This window comes from Salvelinus namaycush, chromosome 7 (assembly GCF_016432855.1).
Source record: "Salvelinus namaycush isolate Seneca chromosome 7, SaNama_1.0, whole genome shotgun sequence".
Taxonomy (NCBI): domain Eukaryota; kingdom Metazoa; phylum Chordata; class Actinopteri; order Salmoniformes; family Salmonidae; genus Salvelinus; species Salvelinus namaycush.
The window spans coordinates 12,359,440-12,375,660 of NC_052313.1; the positions used below are offsets into that span (position 1 = coordinate 12,359,440).

A 16,221-nucleotide genomic window follows, 5' to 3' on the forward strand; every position below is an offset into this window, starting at 1 on the left:
CTGCCACGGTCAGCAGTTCATAAATAAAATACTTCGATTAGGCACAAGTACAGTAACATATGCATTTCTCCCATTCATTTTGCAAACAAAAGTTGTATCTAGCTATCAGATGAGTCGTTTAGCACTCAGTTCACTGACATGACGCTTCACAGTGCGTCAACACTCCAATAGGAAGTCAAATATTATCTGATCTGAAATCATCATTTTACCCAACCCCTGTGTGAGTTTTGTCATTACAGTATAAAATCAAAACTGACATTAGATCAACGTAAAGGGGACACATTCATCCTACAATTGTATTTTTGTTCGGGCAATATGAAGGCACTCCTGAATTCTATTTCAGAAGGAGGAGTTTCGGGGCTTTCAATCTCTCTTTCCGCTGTACCCGCCATCTTGCGAGCAAACGGTGGTAAGATGTGTTCCGTTTTACAGCCCGTGAAAGCATAAAATATCGTTTTAAATGTATGTAAAGACATTGATATAAGTATGTTAAAGCATACTCTACGTTTGAGGCCAGAAATAATCCGTTAACGAACGTCTGTATGGCATATATTGGCATGATTAATGAATGGGGTAGCAGCGTGGCTTCACATGTGGGCCTAGTCACTACAGTGTTCGCTAAATTAGCCGGTTTTTAGGAATTTAAAATGGAATAGCCAGACAGCAAATATGTCATGACCTATAAAATAACAACTGTCACGTTGAAGCAAAGTTATTTTGTCAATCGGGAAATTAAGCGCTATCGGTTTTGGATAGTTTGAGAGTTAATTAGCTTTAGCTAGATCTGTGTCGTAAATCTTGTATTTTGACTCACGTTGCCATATTTTAATGTCCCGTTATCATTTTTTGTTAACGTTATAGCAGCTAAGCTAACGGTGTGGAGTTTCTTTGCAGTCAAATTAACTTTGTCAACAGATTGCAGTTGTCAGGTGACGGTTAGTCAGACCAGGTTATTGTAAGCTAACTAGCTAAATATCATAGACAGGGTTTAATTACGTTTTTGTATGTGACAGTAATGCATCCATTGACTTGACTAAATCAGTCTACATAATTCTCAGCTAACCTGTAACCTTACATTTTACAGCCACTGTAATAAATAATTTATACTTTGCCATTGGGTTTCTCTGACGTTTGAATATCCATGTTCCAGTAATCAGGCATCATGACCAACACAAGAGGCAAGAGGAGGGGGACGAGGTACATGTTCAGCCGGGCCTTCCGCAAGCATGGTGAGTTCATATCACAACGACTGAAGATCTATTGGAATGCCTGAAGTTGCTTTAAGTTATTTAAAATAAATAATTCAAGGTTAGGGGTGTTTCTGGCATGAATCCACACGAGTAGCCTTCATTAGTTACTCTTGAGGCCATCTTAGAATGGAGTTTTGGTTGGCTGTGTATAATATATGTACTTTGTTCCTCAGGCCCCATTCCCTTGTCTACATACATGCGTATCTACAGGAAGGGAGATATCGTTGACATCAAGGTAGGCTTTGTTCCACCTTTCTAAGTGTTTACTGGTTGTGACTGCACTTACACTGAATTAGTTGTATTTTTCTCTTTGGACTTCCCTCAAACAGAATTCTTAAGATTGTGAATGTCTCCTCCAGGGTACAGGTACCATCCAGAAAGGAATGCCTCACAAGTGCTACCACGGCAAGACGGGTAGAGTCTACAACGTAACCCAACATGCTGTTGGCATCATTGTCAACAAGCAGGTCAAGTAAGTACAATGTGTGGAGGGGTATGTCATATTGTCACTATCCGTTTCCTTTCCAGCTTGGCTATGGGATGCTCTTATATTGAAGTGGCATTTGATTTCTTTGTAAAGGAAGGTTTATGTTTGCAGAAGTCTGTCGCATCTGAACCCCGTCTTCACTTTGAAACCAGGGCTGACCTTAGTGGTCATTCACGTGGGGGACAGTATTTGTCCTTCAGCACCCGGACAAGTACTTACTGTACGTTTGAACTAGGGTTGTTAAAGACTTATTTTTCCCCCGGATTATTTCGCCATTCATTGAAAGTGTAATGTTTTCTGTTAAGTCAGGATGTCAATTACTTTGTTTACATGTCATAGGTAAGTGACCAGTAGCCTTTTGTATGTTTTGCAGGCAACGTCTCTGAATTTTATTTCTGAGCTGAAAGCCATGTCCCCTTCTCTCTGTAGGGGTAAGATCCTGGCCAAGAGGATCAACGTGCGTATTGAGCATGTGAAGCACTCTAAGAGCAGGGACAGCTTCCTGCAGCGCGTCAAGGAGAACGAGAAGAGGAAGGTGGAGGCCAAGCAGAAGGGCACCTGGGTGGAACTGAAACGCCAGGTATGGAGAGCACATTTACCTGGGCCATTAGCAGTAGTATTTAAATGCTCTAAGTGTCCTGTACACTCTCCAGGACCTTGTTTGTTTGTCACTTTTCTACATAAACAGTCCAGATTGAAGATGTAAAATGGACACTAATGCTGATCTATTGGAATGTTGCGTAAATACAGTTGTTGCTTGGTTGACGCATTCTGTAATGTTAATTCAGCCATGTCATTATTTCTAATACATAGTCCTTTGAATTGTTTGTATTTGAAGTAGTGGCATCTCATCTATACATTTGTCCTTTCCTCCTGGTCTCTCCCTGCAGCCCACGGCTCCTCGTGACGCCCGCTTCGTCAGCACCAAGGGCAACGAACCCCAGCTGCTGGAGCCCATCCCTTATGAGTTCATGGCATAACTGTGCTGACCAAAATAAAAATGTTTATACACAATGATTTGTGTGGACCTGAGTCTCTTATGCATGCACACATGGATGCATTACACCATGGGTTAGTCATTATTACTGCATGTCAAAGACTGGGGGAGAGAAAGTAGGAAGATTGAGTGTTAGTTTAGTTATAATGTAGTCTAACCAGGGAGACCAATGTTGCTGCTGTCGTTCAGTGATGATTCTCCTCCATTGATCACTCAGAGTGAAATTAAATGCTATTTCTATTTCACCGGCGAGCTGAGAATGACGAGCACAAGTCTCAAAGTACACTAAGAATACTACACTTGAGTTACCCAATCCCAAAAATGTACATGTGCAGGCAATTGCTTGCCCAAAATAAAGCAGACAATCTGGGGTATATTGAGTGGAATAGCTTGAACATGTCAATGTACAAGGCAGACCTGATTTGTGCCAAATTATCTATCTACTTACACCATTTTGAACTTTGCGCCCTGTTCAATGTTCCCCTTGAATGTCTGTTGGAATGCCAGTCAGTCCAGCAGAGGGCAATGTGCACCAGGACAAGTGCAGTGTTACTTAAGCTTATGAGCTGTGATAGGCCGCTTTGGTTTTCAATGTGAGAAATTACATTCCCGTGACTGAATACCCAGGTACCTATAAGCATGCTGATGAGCAGATACTGGGATTATATTTCCAGAGAAAGCAGTGCACTAAACGGTGATTGTATCCTAGATGACTCCACTATTGTAAGATGTCTCAGGGAGAGAGAAAAAATATCCAGACCACACATGCATATTTCACACCTGTGAAATAGGACAAATATAAGCACCTTCCACATGAGTAGAGAACACTGATTTGACAGTTTGAGCACCAAATGTCCTTCAAGTACAATCACACCATTCGCTGAGAATCAATAGAGTATACATTGCATGCATTGTTCTTCATTCAGGTGTTACATCTTTCTGGTTATGTGACCATGCAGTCACACTGTTGTGTGTGTGTGTCGTGTTCTGCAGTTTGTGTGTGTGACTGTGTACTCTGTGGTTGGTGTGTGTGTAGTGACCACCCCTGTCGTATCTTGACGTGTGCTGTTTAATCAGTGGAGGCTGAATGGCTGACTGGATATCTGACAAACACTGTATGTTATCTCATCCCACCCTCAGTACTTTACCCAATATTTACTCCAATTAGGGCCAGTTTCCTGAGATGGTAGCAGCAGCTGGAAGGGTTGTAGTAGTGTAGAGAGGAAGGACACAAACTGACTCTCGAGTGTTTAAAAAATATTCAGGTATGAGGCATATTGTGAATTTAAGATATAACAATGTATCACTTTGCTTTTTGAAATGTCCACTACAAAGGGCATTTCTTGATAACAACTCACTTAACTAGTCCTGAGATATTCACTTACTAGAAACAATTTGAATATCAAACTCACAAAAATTGTAAGTAATAATTACACACACTTCTTTTAAAATGTACTAATTTTGACTCCAGATATTTTTTTAAGAACCAGGAAAATATAGTGGTCAATATCACAACCCCACGCGTGATATCATTGAAAATTATATCATAGAATGTCCTTCCAAAAGGACAACCGGACTTAATACAGTGGCATGTATGGCCTCAGAGATACGGACTTAAAACGGATGTCCACTAGAGAACAAAAATAAATAGCTGGGTCTCGGGAGGCTGTATAACCCTCTGTTATCCTTAGCTGTCTCCCTAAGGGCAGAAGGTACAGACACCTGCCTTATCAAACTGGTGTAATAAGTCTCCAACAAGCTGAATGAACACAAGCTGGGGTTACACATGAACCCAAAATCAATGTGATCAATCAGCAAGGCACATCCAAATCCCTGCTTATTGATCAATATAGACTACATTGAGGCCTGGGTGTTGTACAGATAACAGTATGGTGTTGGGACCTACTGTTTCATCTTTCCTCATAGTGATATCAGTCCTGCCAGATAGAATATACAAGGATATGACAAATAGTGTGAGAGAAATAAGGAAACTTCCAGAAACTGTGGGCTTGTATTGCTATCCATGTGGGTACTGGAAATCCCCACAAGGAAACTAAAACAAGGATGATTCTCCCTCATGGGGACATTTCCCAGGTCCCCACGAGGACAAAGGCTATTTAAGGTTTAGGGTTACGCAAAATAGGATTTTGATTGGAAATACATGTTATGTACTATCCACAAGGATAGTCAAACATATGCTGTGTGTGTGAATCTGCTGTCACAGACAGAACAGGCCTTCATCTGGAGCGCTGACTCATGGGAGTTACTGATTGAAGGAGGAAAAAGTAAACAGTCTGAGGGACAGTGAGTGAGGAGAGGGGGAGCGTGGAACGGGACTTGTGGGTAAAAGCAGAGAATTACTATGTGCTCCTTAATCACACACATTTGACATACAGATTGAGGCTGTCAACTCAGCCAGCAGCCCAGAGCAGCCATATCGACCCTGTCTGTCACACATTAACTACACAAACAGACACCACTGGTAGACGGTGGAGTGCAGAAGCCTCACAAACACACACCACTGGTAGACAGTGGAGAGCAGAAGCCTCACAAACACACACCACTGGTAGACGGTGGAGAGCAGAAGCCTCACAAACACACACCACTGGTAGACGGTGGAGAGCAGAAGCCTCACAAACACACACCACTGGTAGACGGTGGAGAGCAGAAGCCTCACAAACACACACCACTGGTAGACGGTGGAGAGCAGAAGCCTCACAAACACACACCACTGGTAGACGGTGGAGAGCAGAAGCCTCACAAACACACACCACTGGTGGACGGTGGAGTGCAGAAGCCTCACAAACACACACCACTGGTAGACGGTGGAGAGCAGAAGCCTCACAAACACACACCACTGGTGGACGGTGGAGAGCAGAAGCCTCACAAACACACACCACTGGTAGACGGTGGAGTGCAGAAGCCTCACAAACACACACCACTGGTGGACGGTGGAGTGCAGAAGCCTCACAAACACACACCACTGGTGGACGGTGGAGAGCAGAAGCCTCACAAACACACACCACTGGTAGACGGTGGAGTGCAGAAGCCTCACAAACACACACCACTGGTAGACGGTGGAGAGCAGAAGCCTCACAAACACACACCACTGGTAGACGGTGGAGTGCAGAAGCCTCAAACACACACCACTGGTGGACGGTGGAGTGCAGAAGCCTCACAAACACACACCACTGGTGGACGGTGGAGAGCAGAAGCCATATGGGATGATATATCGACAGACATCAGATTGTGTCTCTCTCTTCCAATCACAGTTTCCATGATTTCATGTTCTCTCAATCCTGCTAGTTTCATCTCTCTCTGTTCTCTTTCTTTGTCTCTGGCCTGATTACACAGAATGCACTGTATCTCTCTAGGTGATAGTGGACAGATAGGGTCTTTCTTCCACCTTCACTTGCCAGGAGTGGTTATCAGTGTAGACCATGACCATACACAGATACAGACCCAGGGTTATCGATCCAGTCCCCTGTCAGTGAAGGGATTGGGACAGTCGGGGACCGGACGTGGAGGTGGAAAGGCTGATAACGATGGCGGCCGGGTGACCTGAAGCGTGGAGGGAGCAGAGGTACCGCCCTGGGGTTCTCAATAGGCCTCATTCAGAGAAGCCGTTCTAAGATTTCACACCAGATCATGGTACATGCATGGTAGTTGGTCTCTAGTCGTTAGGTAATGTACACACCATATTGGATTGAAGATTTTCACTTTTGTTTTCTGATTTGTGTCAAGCTTTCCTGAATTCACAACTAAAGTATCCTTGTGGAAACATAGTATACTGTTAATCCAATTAAGTCTAAATAAAGAGCAGTGTCTCAGAATTGGGAGTGGGTTGAACTGTCAACAGGATTGGAGGAGTCAGGTTTGAAGAGCATCACATTGGGACAGAGCAGGAGAATGAAGACTGGGTTGTGACTAAATCACATCTATCATAGAACAATATGGAGGAGGTTGATAAGATCACGATTAGGGCTGTAAATGTAACGGGTGTGTGAAGACTGGAGACAGACAGTCGCTCAGCTCAGACTACAATCGCGCACACACACACCACAGACAGAAGATAGCGATGCAGTGTCAGGAGCCTGCATGACAGTTTTAAAACCTACAATCAATCAGAGACAGGCAAGCTCAAAGACCTGAATTGCAACAACTGCTGTTCAGTAAAAATGATCAATGACTAGTCTAGTCTACTGAATTCACCAATAACAGATAGGACTAATCTAGGTCTTGGAAATCAGAGCCAGAAACCCAATCACATCCATTTGCAAGAGGCTATTTTGCCTCAATCTCAAGCAGTAGCCTATTTCATAGTAGGCCATGAATGTAAGTTTAAAGGTGCAATATGTAACTTTTTGGATGACCCAACCAAATTCACATTGAAACGTGGGTTATAAATCTGTCATTCTCATTGAAAGCAAGTCTAAGAAGTAGTAGAGCTGTTCTCTTGTGTGCTATTGTAACGGATGTGAAATGGCTAGCTAGGTAGCGGTGGTGCACGCTAGTAGCCTTTCAATCGTTTACGTCGCTTGCTCTGAGACCTTGAAGTAGTGGTTCCCCTTGCTCTGCAAGGGCTGCGGCTTTTGTGGAGCTATGGGTAACGATGCTTCGTGGGTGACTGTTGTTGATGTGTGCAGAGGGTCCCTGGTTCGCGCCCGGGGCGAGGGGACGGACTAAATTTAAACTGTTACACTATTTCTGTCTTTTACTTTCAATTTTGTACACCAGCTTCAAACAGTTGAAAATACAATATTGTGGGTTCTAGAAAATATATTTCACAGCAGTTTAGACGGTACAATGGTTCTCTACACCATACTTGCTTGTTAGCAAACATTTCATAACATGGCTTTATACCTGTTCAAACAATACATTTCAGGTGGCAGTATGCAGCCTTTCAGTTTGTTTACCAACTCATAGAAGTAGTAGAAGAAGAAAATGGACTACTTCAAAATGGAGATGGCCTCAATTGTGCTGCCCATGCTCTCACATATGCCATAACCAGATCAAATAATCAGTCTACGCTTTACAGTACCTTGCTATATGCTGTTTTAAAGTCAAGTGTGCGTCAATGTGTAACAGTTTAACTTTAAAGTCCGTCCCCTCGCACGAACCAGGGACCCTCTGCACACATCAACAACAGTCACCCACGAAGCATCGTTACCCATCGCTCAAGGGGAACCACTACTTCAAGGTCTCAGAGCAAGTGAAGTCACCGATTGAAAGATTGAAAGGCTATTAGCGCGCACCACCGCTAACTAGATAGCCATTTCACATCCGTTACAAATGCACAGCAATCCACTGTTCCAACCTCCTCCAATCAGGAACTAACTACGTTCAAATGTAGGGTGATGGCTGAATAAAATCACGAAGCAGGTGTCCAATATTAATTTATAAATCATCAATATTTCACCAAAATAATGATAGTACTTAGACCTGAAATTAATTTAGGCTATTACAGAGCCAGACTTTGCTTTCTATTTTGTTCACTTTCCATTGGGTGGATTGAAACACCCCTGTATTATCCAACAGTGGTATCGCCCAATAAAATATATAGTCCTCAGGTGTGTTAACCCATGTAGGCCGGTAAACGACCTGCCGTATTGGTTTTGCGTTATCAAAACACTGTCATCTGTACAATTAAAGATGGGGGAAAGGATTCAAGTCCAAAGAAGCTTTATTTGTTCTTTTGTCAACTGCAATGCCACCTACAATAAATCATGGAAATTAGATGCCCATCTTTGCAAGCACACAGGTTTGGTGAGTACCTATCCTGCCCAGCTGGCATCTTTCAACAGATGGTCCAGATCAGATCTATGTACTGAATTTAAAGTTTATGTTAATCAGAAAGAATGAGCCTATTGACGTTCAGTTGTATTTCACTTACGTCAATTAATGTCTGCGGTCAGAAACACGTACTATATTGTTTTGTTACTTGGTCACGTTTCTCTTTGACAGAAACCCTTCTCGTGCGAGAACTGTGACAAGAGCTTTTGTACCCGCTACCAGCTCACCAGACACGGGCTGAGCCACAGTGGAGAGAAGCCATACACGTGAGTATGAAGCTTCACTATCCAATAGGGCAATGGTTCACGGTCAATGACCGGTTGTGTATGAGCCTGTATGGCTGTTCCTGCCTTCAATGTTTCATTGTTGCCTTTCCAAGTGATTTGGTGGACAGTCAGTTGGCTAAAGTAAAAACTAGCACCAAAGCTAGGGTTTAGTTGTAAATGGTTTTGAGTAGTAGCGCTAACCCATTGTGCTCGGAGTCATGCAATTCATTATTCCTCTTCCAAGCTTCCCTCCGGTCACTCATCTGTTTCTGTGCGTCTGCAGGTGTCAGGCTGCAGGATGCTCCGAGGCCTTTGTCACACATGCCAGCATGAAGAATCACATAGTTCGCGTTCACCAGCACCAGGAGAAGCACTATAAGGTTGGCAAAACCGAAGTCAGACTTTGACGCACCTAATGAATCACGGATACCACTTGGTTTAGTCTGAAACAAAGCTCTGCAAAAATCGTGGACATTTCCTTAAGCCAGAATGTTTAATGAATTTACATTTGAATTTATTCTACTGCTGCTTGAAATGTGAGTTTTATTTAGAGCACCAGCACTGAAGCCCATGCTCTAAACTATGTAAACATCTGTTAGTATGTGTGCATGTAGTCTTGTGCACTTGCCTTCGGTCATAGGCAGACATCTTGCCACAGAAGTAGACCTGTGTTTTGCCTGTTTAATATTTTCCTGCGGTTAGTTTGTCTAATTTCAACCAGCTGAATGACCAACAACAGACAACATGCAGAGTAAGTGGGGGGGGGGGGAAATTAACATTAACGACAGACAAGCAACGTTTATGTGCATGGCGTTGCCTACATGGTTGAATGCACCGCCACGTTTTCATCACCTTGTTGCCCTAGGTTTAATTTGACACTGTTCTGAAACAGTTGATGGGTGAACACGAGATTCTGAATGCCTTGACTTCCACCTCCAGGTGTGGCTAGAGGAATAGTGAAGGTTATGTTGGACTACGACAAATGGTCCTCCTGCTAATTTTCATTCAAAGGTTTGTAAATTATGTTCTAGTGTGACCATGTGCACTGTGGGATGGAGTTCAATAAGAAGAACCAACTCAAAACACACCAGATTAAACACACACAGCTGCTGCCTTTTCAGTAAGTATAACACACTGGCCTCTACAAGAGAATGTAGACTCTACCACATCAGGCTGAACTCTGACCCTTTCCCATAGGTGCATCTTTGAGGGCTGTAAGAGAGAATTTGCTGCTCCCGGAGAACTGAAGCGCCATGAGAAAGTACACCAAGGTGAGCCCTACACATGCCACATACCATGAGAAAGTACACCAAGGTGAGCCCTACACATGCCACATACCCATCTCAAGTCTTATCAGAGGTCCTGTGGATGTTTCATACATTTTTATCTAGCCATTTCTCTTTCCCAGGTTACCCCTGTGCTGTGGAGGACTGTCCATTCCAGGGGAAGACTTGGTCAGAGTATCAGAAGCACAGGAAGGCTGTGCACAGAAGTATGTAGGCCCTCAAACACCAACACTGCCACCCTCTTGACCATGCTGCAACTCATCCCTTTGCATGTCTTGTGGTCCTCTCACATGGTCATTAATTATTATATAGATTTTAAACTGATCCAATTGTAAAGTCTTCACCGGTTCTGTGTTAAGTCAAGCTACAGTGTGATGGCTGCAGTAAGATGTTCCTGGAGGCATGGTTTTTGAAGCAGCACCAGCTGCGGGTCCACTCTGGTGTGCCCAAGAGGGTGTTCCAGTGTGCTGACGCTGGGTGTGAGAAGACCTTCACCACCCACTTCAAACTGGAGAACCACGTTGTGTCAGACCATGAGGGCAAGATGGCATTCTCCTGTACCCACGAAGGCTGTGGCAAGCGCTTTGCTATGCAGGTGAACTCATGGGACAAGACTCAAGTTACAATTATGGTATCCTGTCACTTCGCAAATAGTTTTGCAGAACTCAATCTGTCTGAGTGGAATATTTGGTGTTAAACTAAATGTTTTTATATTCCTTAGGAGAGTTTGAGACGACACCGAGTGGTTCATGACCCAGAGAGGAAAAAGCTGCAGGTAAACGCTGGTATTGTTGGGTATATGGAGGATGAATAACATCACTACGTGTAATATTATAAACCACTGCTTTTTTTTTCCTTTTGCAGAAGGTGCACCCTAAAAAGAACAAGCCTTTGAGTCAGAAGATGAAGTTGGGGCCAGCCTCCACACAGGCTGAGACCAGCAGACTGGCTGACCAACTCCATGACACCAGCTTGGGCTACTCTACATCATAACACCAGCTTGGGCTACTCTAACCTGGACTGGTCCATCAGAACCATGGGGGGGGGGGGGTAATCTGAAACCTGTGGAACAGGAACCTATTCTTTGCTATTTGTCAAGCAGTTTAGTTAGTTTTCAAGAGCTGAATTTCAGTTTATGTATTGAACACTTACCTAATAAATCCTCACCAATGCATGGCTGGCTCCTTGTCTGTTAATGGTTATGTAATGCACTATGACACTTTACAAATACCCAATGGTGTTGCACATAATATACTTTGAAAGTAAATATCATTAAGTCTGTTCCATCCTGGGAAGTGTGAGAACTGGGCCCAAAATCTGTGTTCTCCAGCAGGTTATTTTTTTCATGGAGGTGAATTTGGTAAACACATTGACTGGCTTATTTGATAGACTAGAAGTTTAATAATTAGGATACAAGTAGGACATGTGGCATCCCAGAAACTGAGGAAACCACTTTATCGGCCTTGTGCCTATTCACACTTACTAGCCCTGAGTGGCTAGTGGTCCCACCTGATCTAGCCGCCGACTGCCTTCTCATTGTTCAAGCGGCCACTAGATCTACCTGTTCACTAATGGCCAATCTGTAGGAGGGTTGGTGACGGTGAACAAATTGCATCAGTGTGCTTGAAATGCACCACTCCAATAGTTCTCACAGAACACCAATGGAACTTGTCGTGGTATTGTTAGAGATGGGTAAAGATTTTGTTTGGGTGCCAGGCCGGTATTAACACTGCCGAAAGGAAGAGTAGGATGGAGTACCACTACCGGATCCACAGACTGCCTAGCGTAGCCTGTTTGCCAGAGCCAGTGGTGTGAAGATAAGACCATAAAACACCTCACAGCACAGGGATAACCCAACAAATAACAGCAGGGCAATTTAACAGCAACTTCATACAAATAATTTACAAAGAACCCAGTCATCAGAGGATTTGCAATCTATTACCTCCCCTGAACACATCCAGGTGCTGAAATTATTCCACTAGCACAGTGTTTTCCTCCTTCAGTATGACGGTGTGGGGCCAGGCAGATGTGGGTAAGAACTGACTCCAAATGCCCTCTGTGGAAAATATTTATCAAATGGCAGAATCCACAAGTAAACCCTAGGGAGCTGATGGCTGGGTCATCATGGTGATGAGGCCTAACGCTGTGTCCAGGGCGCTTGGGCCCCCAGAGTAAGGCCTTGGGTTTATTCAGTTGGAGCGAGTAGGTGAAAAGTTTATCCCATTTTTCTCCTGATAACCTTAGCAACGTTTCAGACAGAAATACATGGCCTAGAGCTGATCTAAATCATTCTACATGGCAGAGAATCTTCTGTTCTATGCAATGAATTTCTATCTAATGTTGCAGCCACCTGAACACACCCTTGGTATCTTCTACTGCAGTCCAGAGACTATGTACTGTCCTTTAACAGATACAGTCCCGATAACATGACCATATGAACACAGTCTGTTTGTGGGGCTGACACAGTCTGGCCTAGTATCAAGTGATTTTGCTCAGTAGGGCCAGGTTTCCTCTAGCCTGGTTTGATGAAGTCTGTAATTTGGCCCAGGTTACAGTATGTCCAATCTAAAACAATTTCAGTATGGTATGATTTGGCGCCATAGCCTGGTTTCGATGCAGTCCTGATTTGGCCCTGGTTAGATCCAGTCTACAGTAATTTCAGTATGGCATGATGCTATGCCAGGCTGCCAGGCCAGGAGACCACGGTGAGAGCCACTCTGCTACGCTGCTCCTTCAGCATGGGTACCAGGGCTGAGTGGCTCATCCCAGCCGTAGACAGTCCATTAACCGCCACTATCATGTCCCCACACCTAGGGAACAGAGGGGCACATCAACATGGATGGACCACATACAGTAGATATACACCAGTTTATTAAGTACACCCCCCCCCCCCCCCATGGTCACATGGCCATGGCTTGCTCTTTAAAGTAGGCAGACAGGCACCAAGGAATTCAGGGACTGTTCGATTGAACGTTATAATGGGCAAAACTATTGACCTAAGCGATTTTGAGAGTGGTATGATCATTGATATCAAGGGCTCCGGTTCCAGTATCTCAGAAATGGCCGGCCTCCTGGTATTTTCACACAAGATAGTGTCTAGGGTTTAGCGAGAATGATGAGACAAACAAAAAAGCTCCAGTCAGTGGCAGTCCTGTGGGCAAAAACAGCTTATTGATGAGAGGTAGAAGGAGAATGGCAAGAATCTAACAAGCGGCCCACAAAAAGGAAAATAACGGCGCAGTACAACATGCTGTTCTGCAGAACAGCATCTCGGAACACACAACTTGGCGGTCCTTGTCACAGATGGGCTACTGCAGCAGACGACCACACCGGGTTCCACTCCTATCAGCTAAAAACAAGAAGAAGCAGCTCCAGTGGGCACAAGATCACCAACACTGGACAATTGAGGAATGGATAAACATTGCCTGGTCCATCCAATCCCGGTTCCTGTTGCATCATGCTGATGGCAGAGTCAGGATTTGGCATAAGCAGCAGGCATGGTACAGCCTGGTGGGGGTGGTGGAATGGTGTGGGGAATGTTTTCATGGCTCATGTTAAGTCCCTTGTTACCAATTGAGCAATGTTTCCATGCCCAGAAGAATTCAGACTGTTCTGGAGGCAAAGGGGGGTCCGAACCGGTACTAGATGGTGTACCTAATACAGTGTATATGTAAGATAATATAAGATGTACTTTATTGACAATTAACTTACAAAGAACGGAAATGTGAGTATATGCTCACAACCCAACAACATGACTGAAGGCTTACTTGAGGCGGCCATCGTAGTATGCAGGCGTTCCAAGGACAATGGTCTTGATGAAGAATGCCTGGTTGCTATGGTTTTCCTCGTATCCCCCGACGATGCTGAAGCCCCAGCTCCCAGGGTGACTTCTACGTAGAACAATCTCATGGCTACTGTGAAGGTAGCTGAGAGAGAGAGAATACAAAGGGAGAGAGATGGACGGAGAGAATGAGCCAGTGTTTTAGTGAGAGGGCGAGAGACAGGGGGGGGAAGATAGAGGGAGGAGCAGGGAGAGAAATGGGGAAGGAGGGCAAGAGAAAGACAGAAAAGGAGGGAGGAAACAGAGAGACAGATAGGGAGGGAAAGAAAGCGATAGAGTAAGGGTGATTCAGAAGGAGGGAGAGAAACAAAGAAAGACAGCAGAAGAAAAGGAGAGAGCGTAAGAAAAAAAGACTCAGTCTCAGAAGGAGGAATTCTGGAGAGACATTGGGGATGTCACCACATGCCTCTCAGTTGATAATCCACACTACAGCACAGTTCAGGACAACACACACACAAACATAATCCCCCATATGGACCTCCTTACGTAACACACACACACCCTGGCTCACACACATAATACTGACACATGAAACGAAAGACATATACATTCCAATACCTCACACACTCAAACACAATCTCCACAGATGACTTCAGGTGGACTTCAATAGTCTAAAAGGTCTTCCTCTCCTCAGCATCACCTACACTAACATGAAACCACTAAATAAGTCAAAGCAATACTTTCACACAAACTCCCAATATCCCAAACACCCCAAGTGAGTCCAACCCAAACAGGTGTGTGTGTGAGGGTTATATTCTCTGTACCTGGGCAGGCCGAGCCACAAGACCCAAGAAGGGGACCAGGAGGAGTCGTAGTCTGAGTTGTGTGTGTGGTGGTGTGGGGGAAACAGCTGATCCTCGGGACTCTGAACCTGGCCCGGCTCCTCCACCATGCTGACCTCCAGCGCCCTCAGCTGGACGGAGGGCGATGCTGCGCTGGCCTTCAGGGTGCCCACCGCCTCACTGTGGCTCAGGTAGGTCAGGTCCTGACCATTGATACTCAGGAGGATGTCACCTGGAGGGAATGAGAGAGAGTGTGTGTGTGTGTGTGTGTGTGTGTGTGTGTGTGTGTGTGTAGGAGTGAGAGAGAGGAAAAAAAGAGAGGGGGAAACAGAGGGAGGGATAAAAAGGACAGAGAAGAACAGTTAGTTAGGGACAAATAGTCCTGAGAGACACTGACCTCTGAGACTTCAGCTGAACAGATAATGAGCACAGGAAGAGAGCCAAACCTAAAACTGACAACTTGAATTAGGCCTTGAGAATAATATCAGAAGCTCCCACTGGGGGATGTGAGCCATTACTCACCTCGTTTGATTCGTCCATCACGTGACAGGCAGCCGTGTGGTTGGACGCTGGTCACAAAGATGGGCAGCTCGCCGCTCTTGCTGCCCCGCCCCCCGGCCACGGTCATACCCAGAGACTCATGAGGCTCCTTCTTAACAGTGATGTGTTTCTCCTTACAGGTCACACACTGGGACAGGTCCTACACACACACACACACACACACACACACACACACACACACACACACACACACACACACACACACACACACACACACACACACACACACACACACGATAAGAGAGGTCAGTATACAAAGATACACATGAAAAGACACAGTCAGACACACACACTCCCTTCAGGTGTGTGTACTCACTCTGTGGGTGCTGGAGCGAGCCAGGTGGGCACAGGTAGGCACTGGGCTGGGACTGGGGGAGAAGCTGTAGTGGTGGTGGTGGTGGTGATTGGGGAGGAAGTGGTCATGGCAGTACAGGTCTCTGTTGGAAGTGGAGCTTGGTGGAGGGGTAGGCTTACTGGGCCGGCCAATCAGTAGAAAAACTCTCTCGCCGCTGGTCTGTAGTCGACAGGGAAAGGGAGTAGGGTTAGCCATCAAATCAAATCACATTTTATTTGCCACATACACATGGTTAGCAGATGTTAATGCAAGTGTAGCGAAATGCTTGTGCTTCTAGTTCCGACAGTGCAGTAATATCTAACAAGTAATCTAACAATCCCCAACAACTACCTAATACACACAAATCTAAAGGGGTGAATGAGAATATGTACATGTAAGTATATGGATGAGCGATGGCCGAGCGGCATAGGAAAGGTGCAATAGATGGTATAAAATATGAGTAATGTAAGATATGTGAACATTATGAATAAAATACAGTATATACATGTGATTTGAGTAATGTAAGATACTGTATGTAAACATAAAGTGGCATTATTTAGAGTGGCATTGTGTAAAGTGACTAGTGATCCATTTATTAAAGTGGCCAGTGATAGAGTCTCAGTG

The 16,221-nt window shown here is 44.7% G+C and overlaps 3 protein-coding genes across 5 annotated transcripts in view; 2 read left to right on the forward strand and 1 right to left on the reverse strand.

Moving 5' to 3' along the window:
- Positions 1–335: 335 nt before the first annotated feature.
- LOC120050336 (60S ribosomal protein L21) lies at positions 336–2,751 on the forward strand. The gene is made up of 6 exons (XM_038996916.1): positions 336–409; positions 1,151–1,229; positions 1,424–1,485; positions 1,610–1,722; positions 2,167–2,317; positions 2,628–2,751. The coding sequence occupies exons 2-6, from the start codon at positions 1,163–1,165 to the stop codon at positions 2,715–2,717; spliced, it is 483 nt and encodes a 160-aa protein (XP_038852844.1). The 5' UTR covers positions 336–409; positions 1,151–1,162; the 3' UTR covers positions 2,718–2,751.
- A 5,489-nt stretch (positions 2,752–8,240) lies between these two features.
- On the forward strand, positions 8,241–11,253 carry gtf3ab (general transcription factor IIIA, b). 2 transcript variants are annotated; one of them, XM_038997528.1, is made up of 9 exons: positions 8,241–8,500; positions 8,699–8,793; positions 9,077–9,173; positions 9,825–9,913; positions 9,991–10,064; positions 10,202–10,285; positions 10,439–10,710; positions 10,801–10,854; positions 10,944–11,253. In XM_038997528.1, exons 1-9 carry the CDS (start codon positions 8,387–8,389, stop codon positions 11,070–11,072), a joined length of 1,008 nt encoding a protein of 335 aa, XP_038853456.1. In that variant the 5' UTR covers positions 8,241–8,386; the 3' UTR covers positions 11,073–11,253. The 2 variants fall into 2 exon arrangements, with proteins under 2 accessions (XP_038853456.1, XP_038853457.1); XM_038997529.1 differs by having other exon boundaries at positions 8,247–8,500; positions 10,439–10,674.
- LOC120050974 (ligand of Numb protein X 2-like) overlaps positions 8,400–16,221 on the reverse strand; it is a 37,508-nt gene continuing 29,686 nt past the window's right edge. For both annotated transcript variants that reach the window (XM_038997527.1, XM_038997526.1), the window contains exons 8-12: positions 15,580–15,777; positions 15,225–15,402; positions 14,685–14,934; positions 13,847–14,005; positions 8,400–12,889 (exon numbers count right to left, since the gene is read on the reverse strand). In XM_038997527.1, coding sequence (XP_038853455.1) covers positions 12,754–12,889; positions 13,847–14,005; positions 14,685–14,934; positions 15,225–15,402; positions 15,580–15,777 — 921 coding nt within the window. In that variant the 3' untranslated portion in view covers positions 8,400–12,753. The remainder of the gene's footprint in view (positions 12,890–13,846; positions 14,006–14,684; positions 14,935–15,224; positions 15,403–15,579; positions 15,778–16,221) is intronic.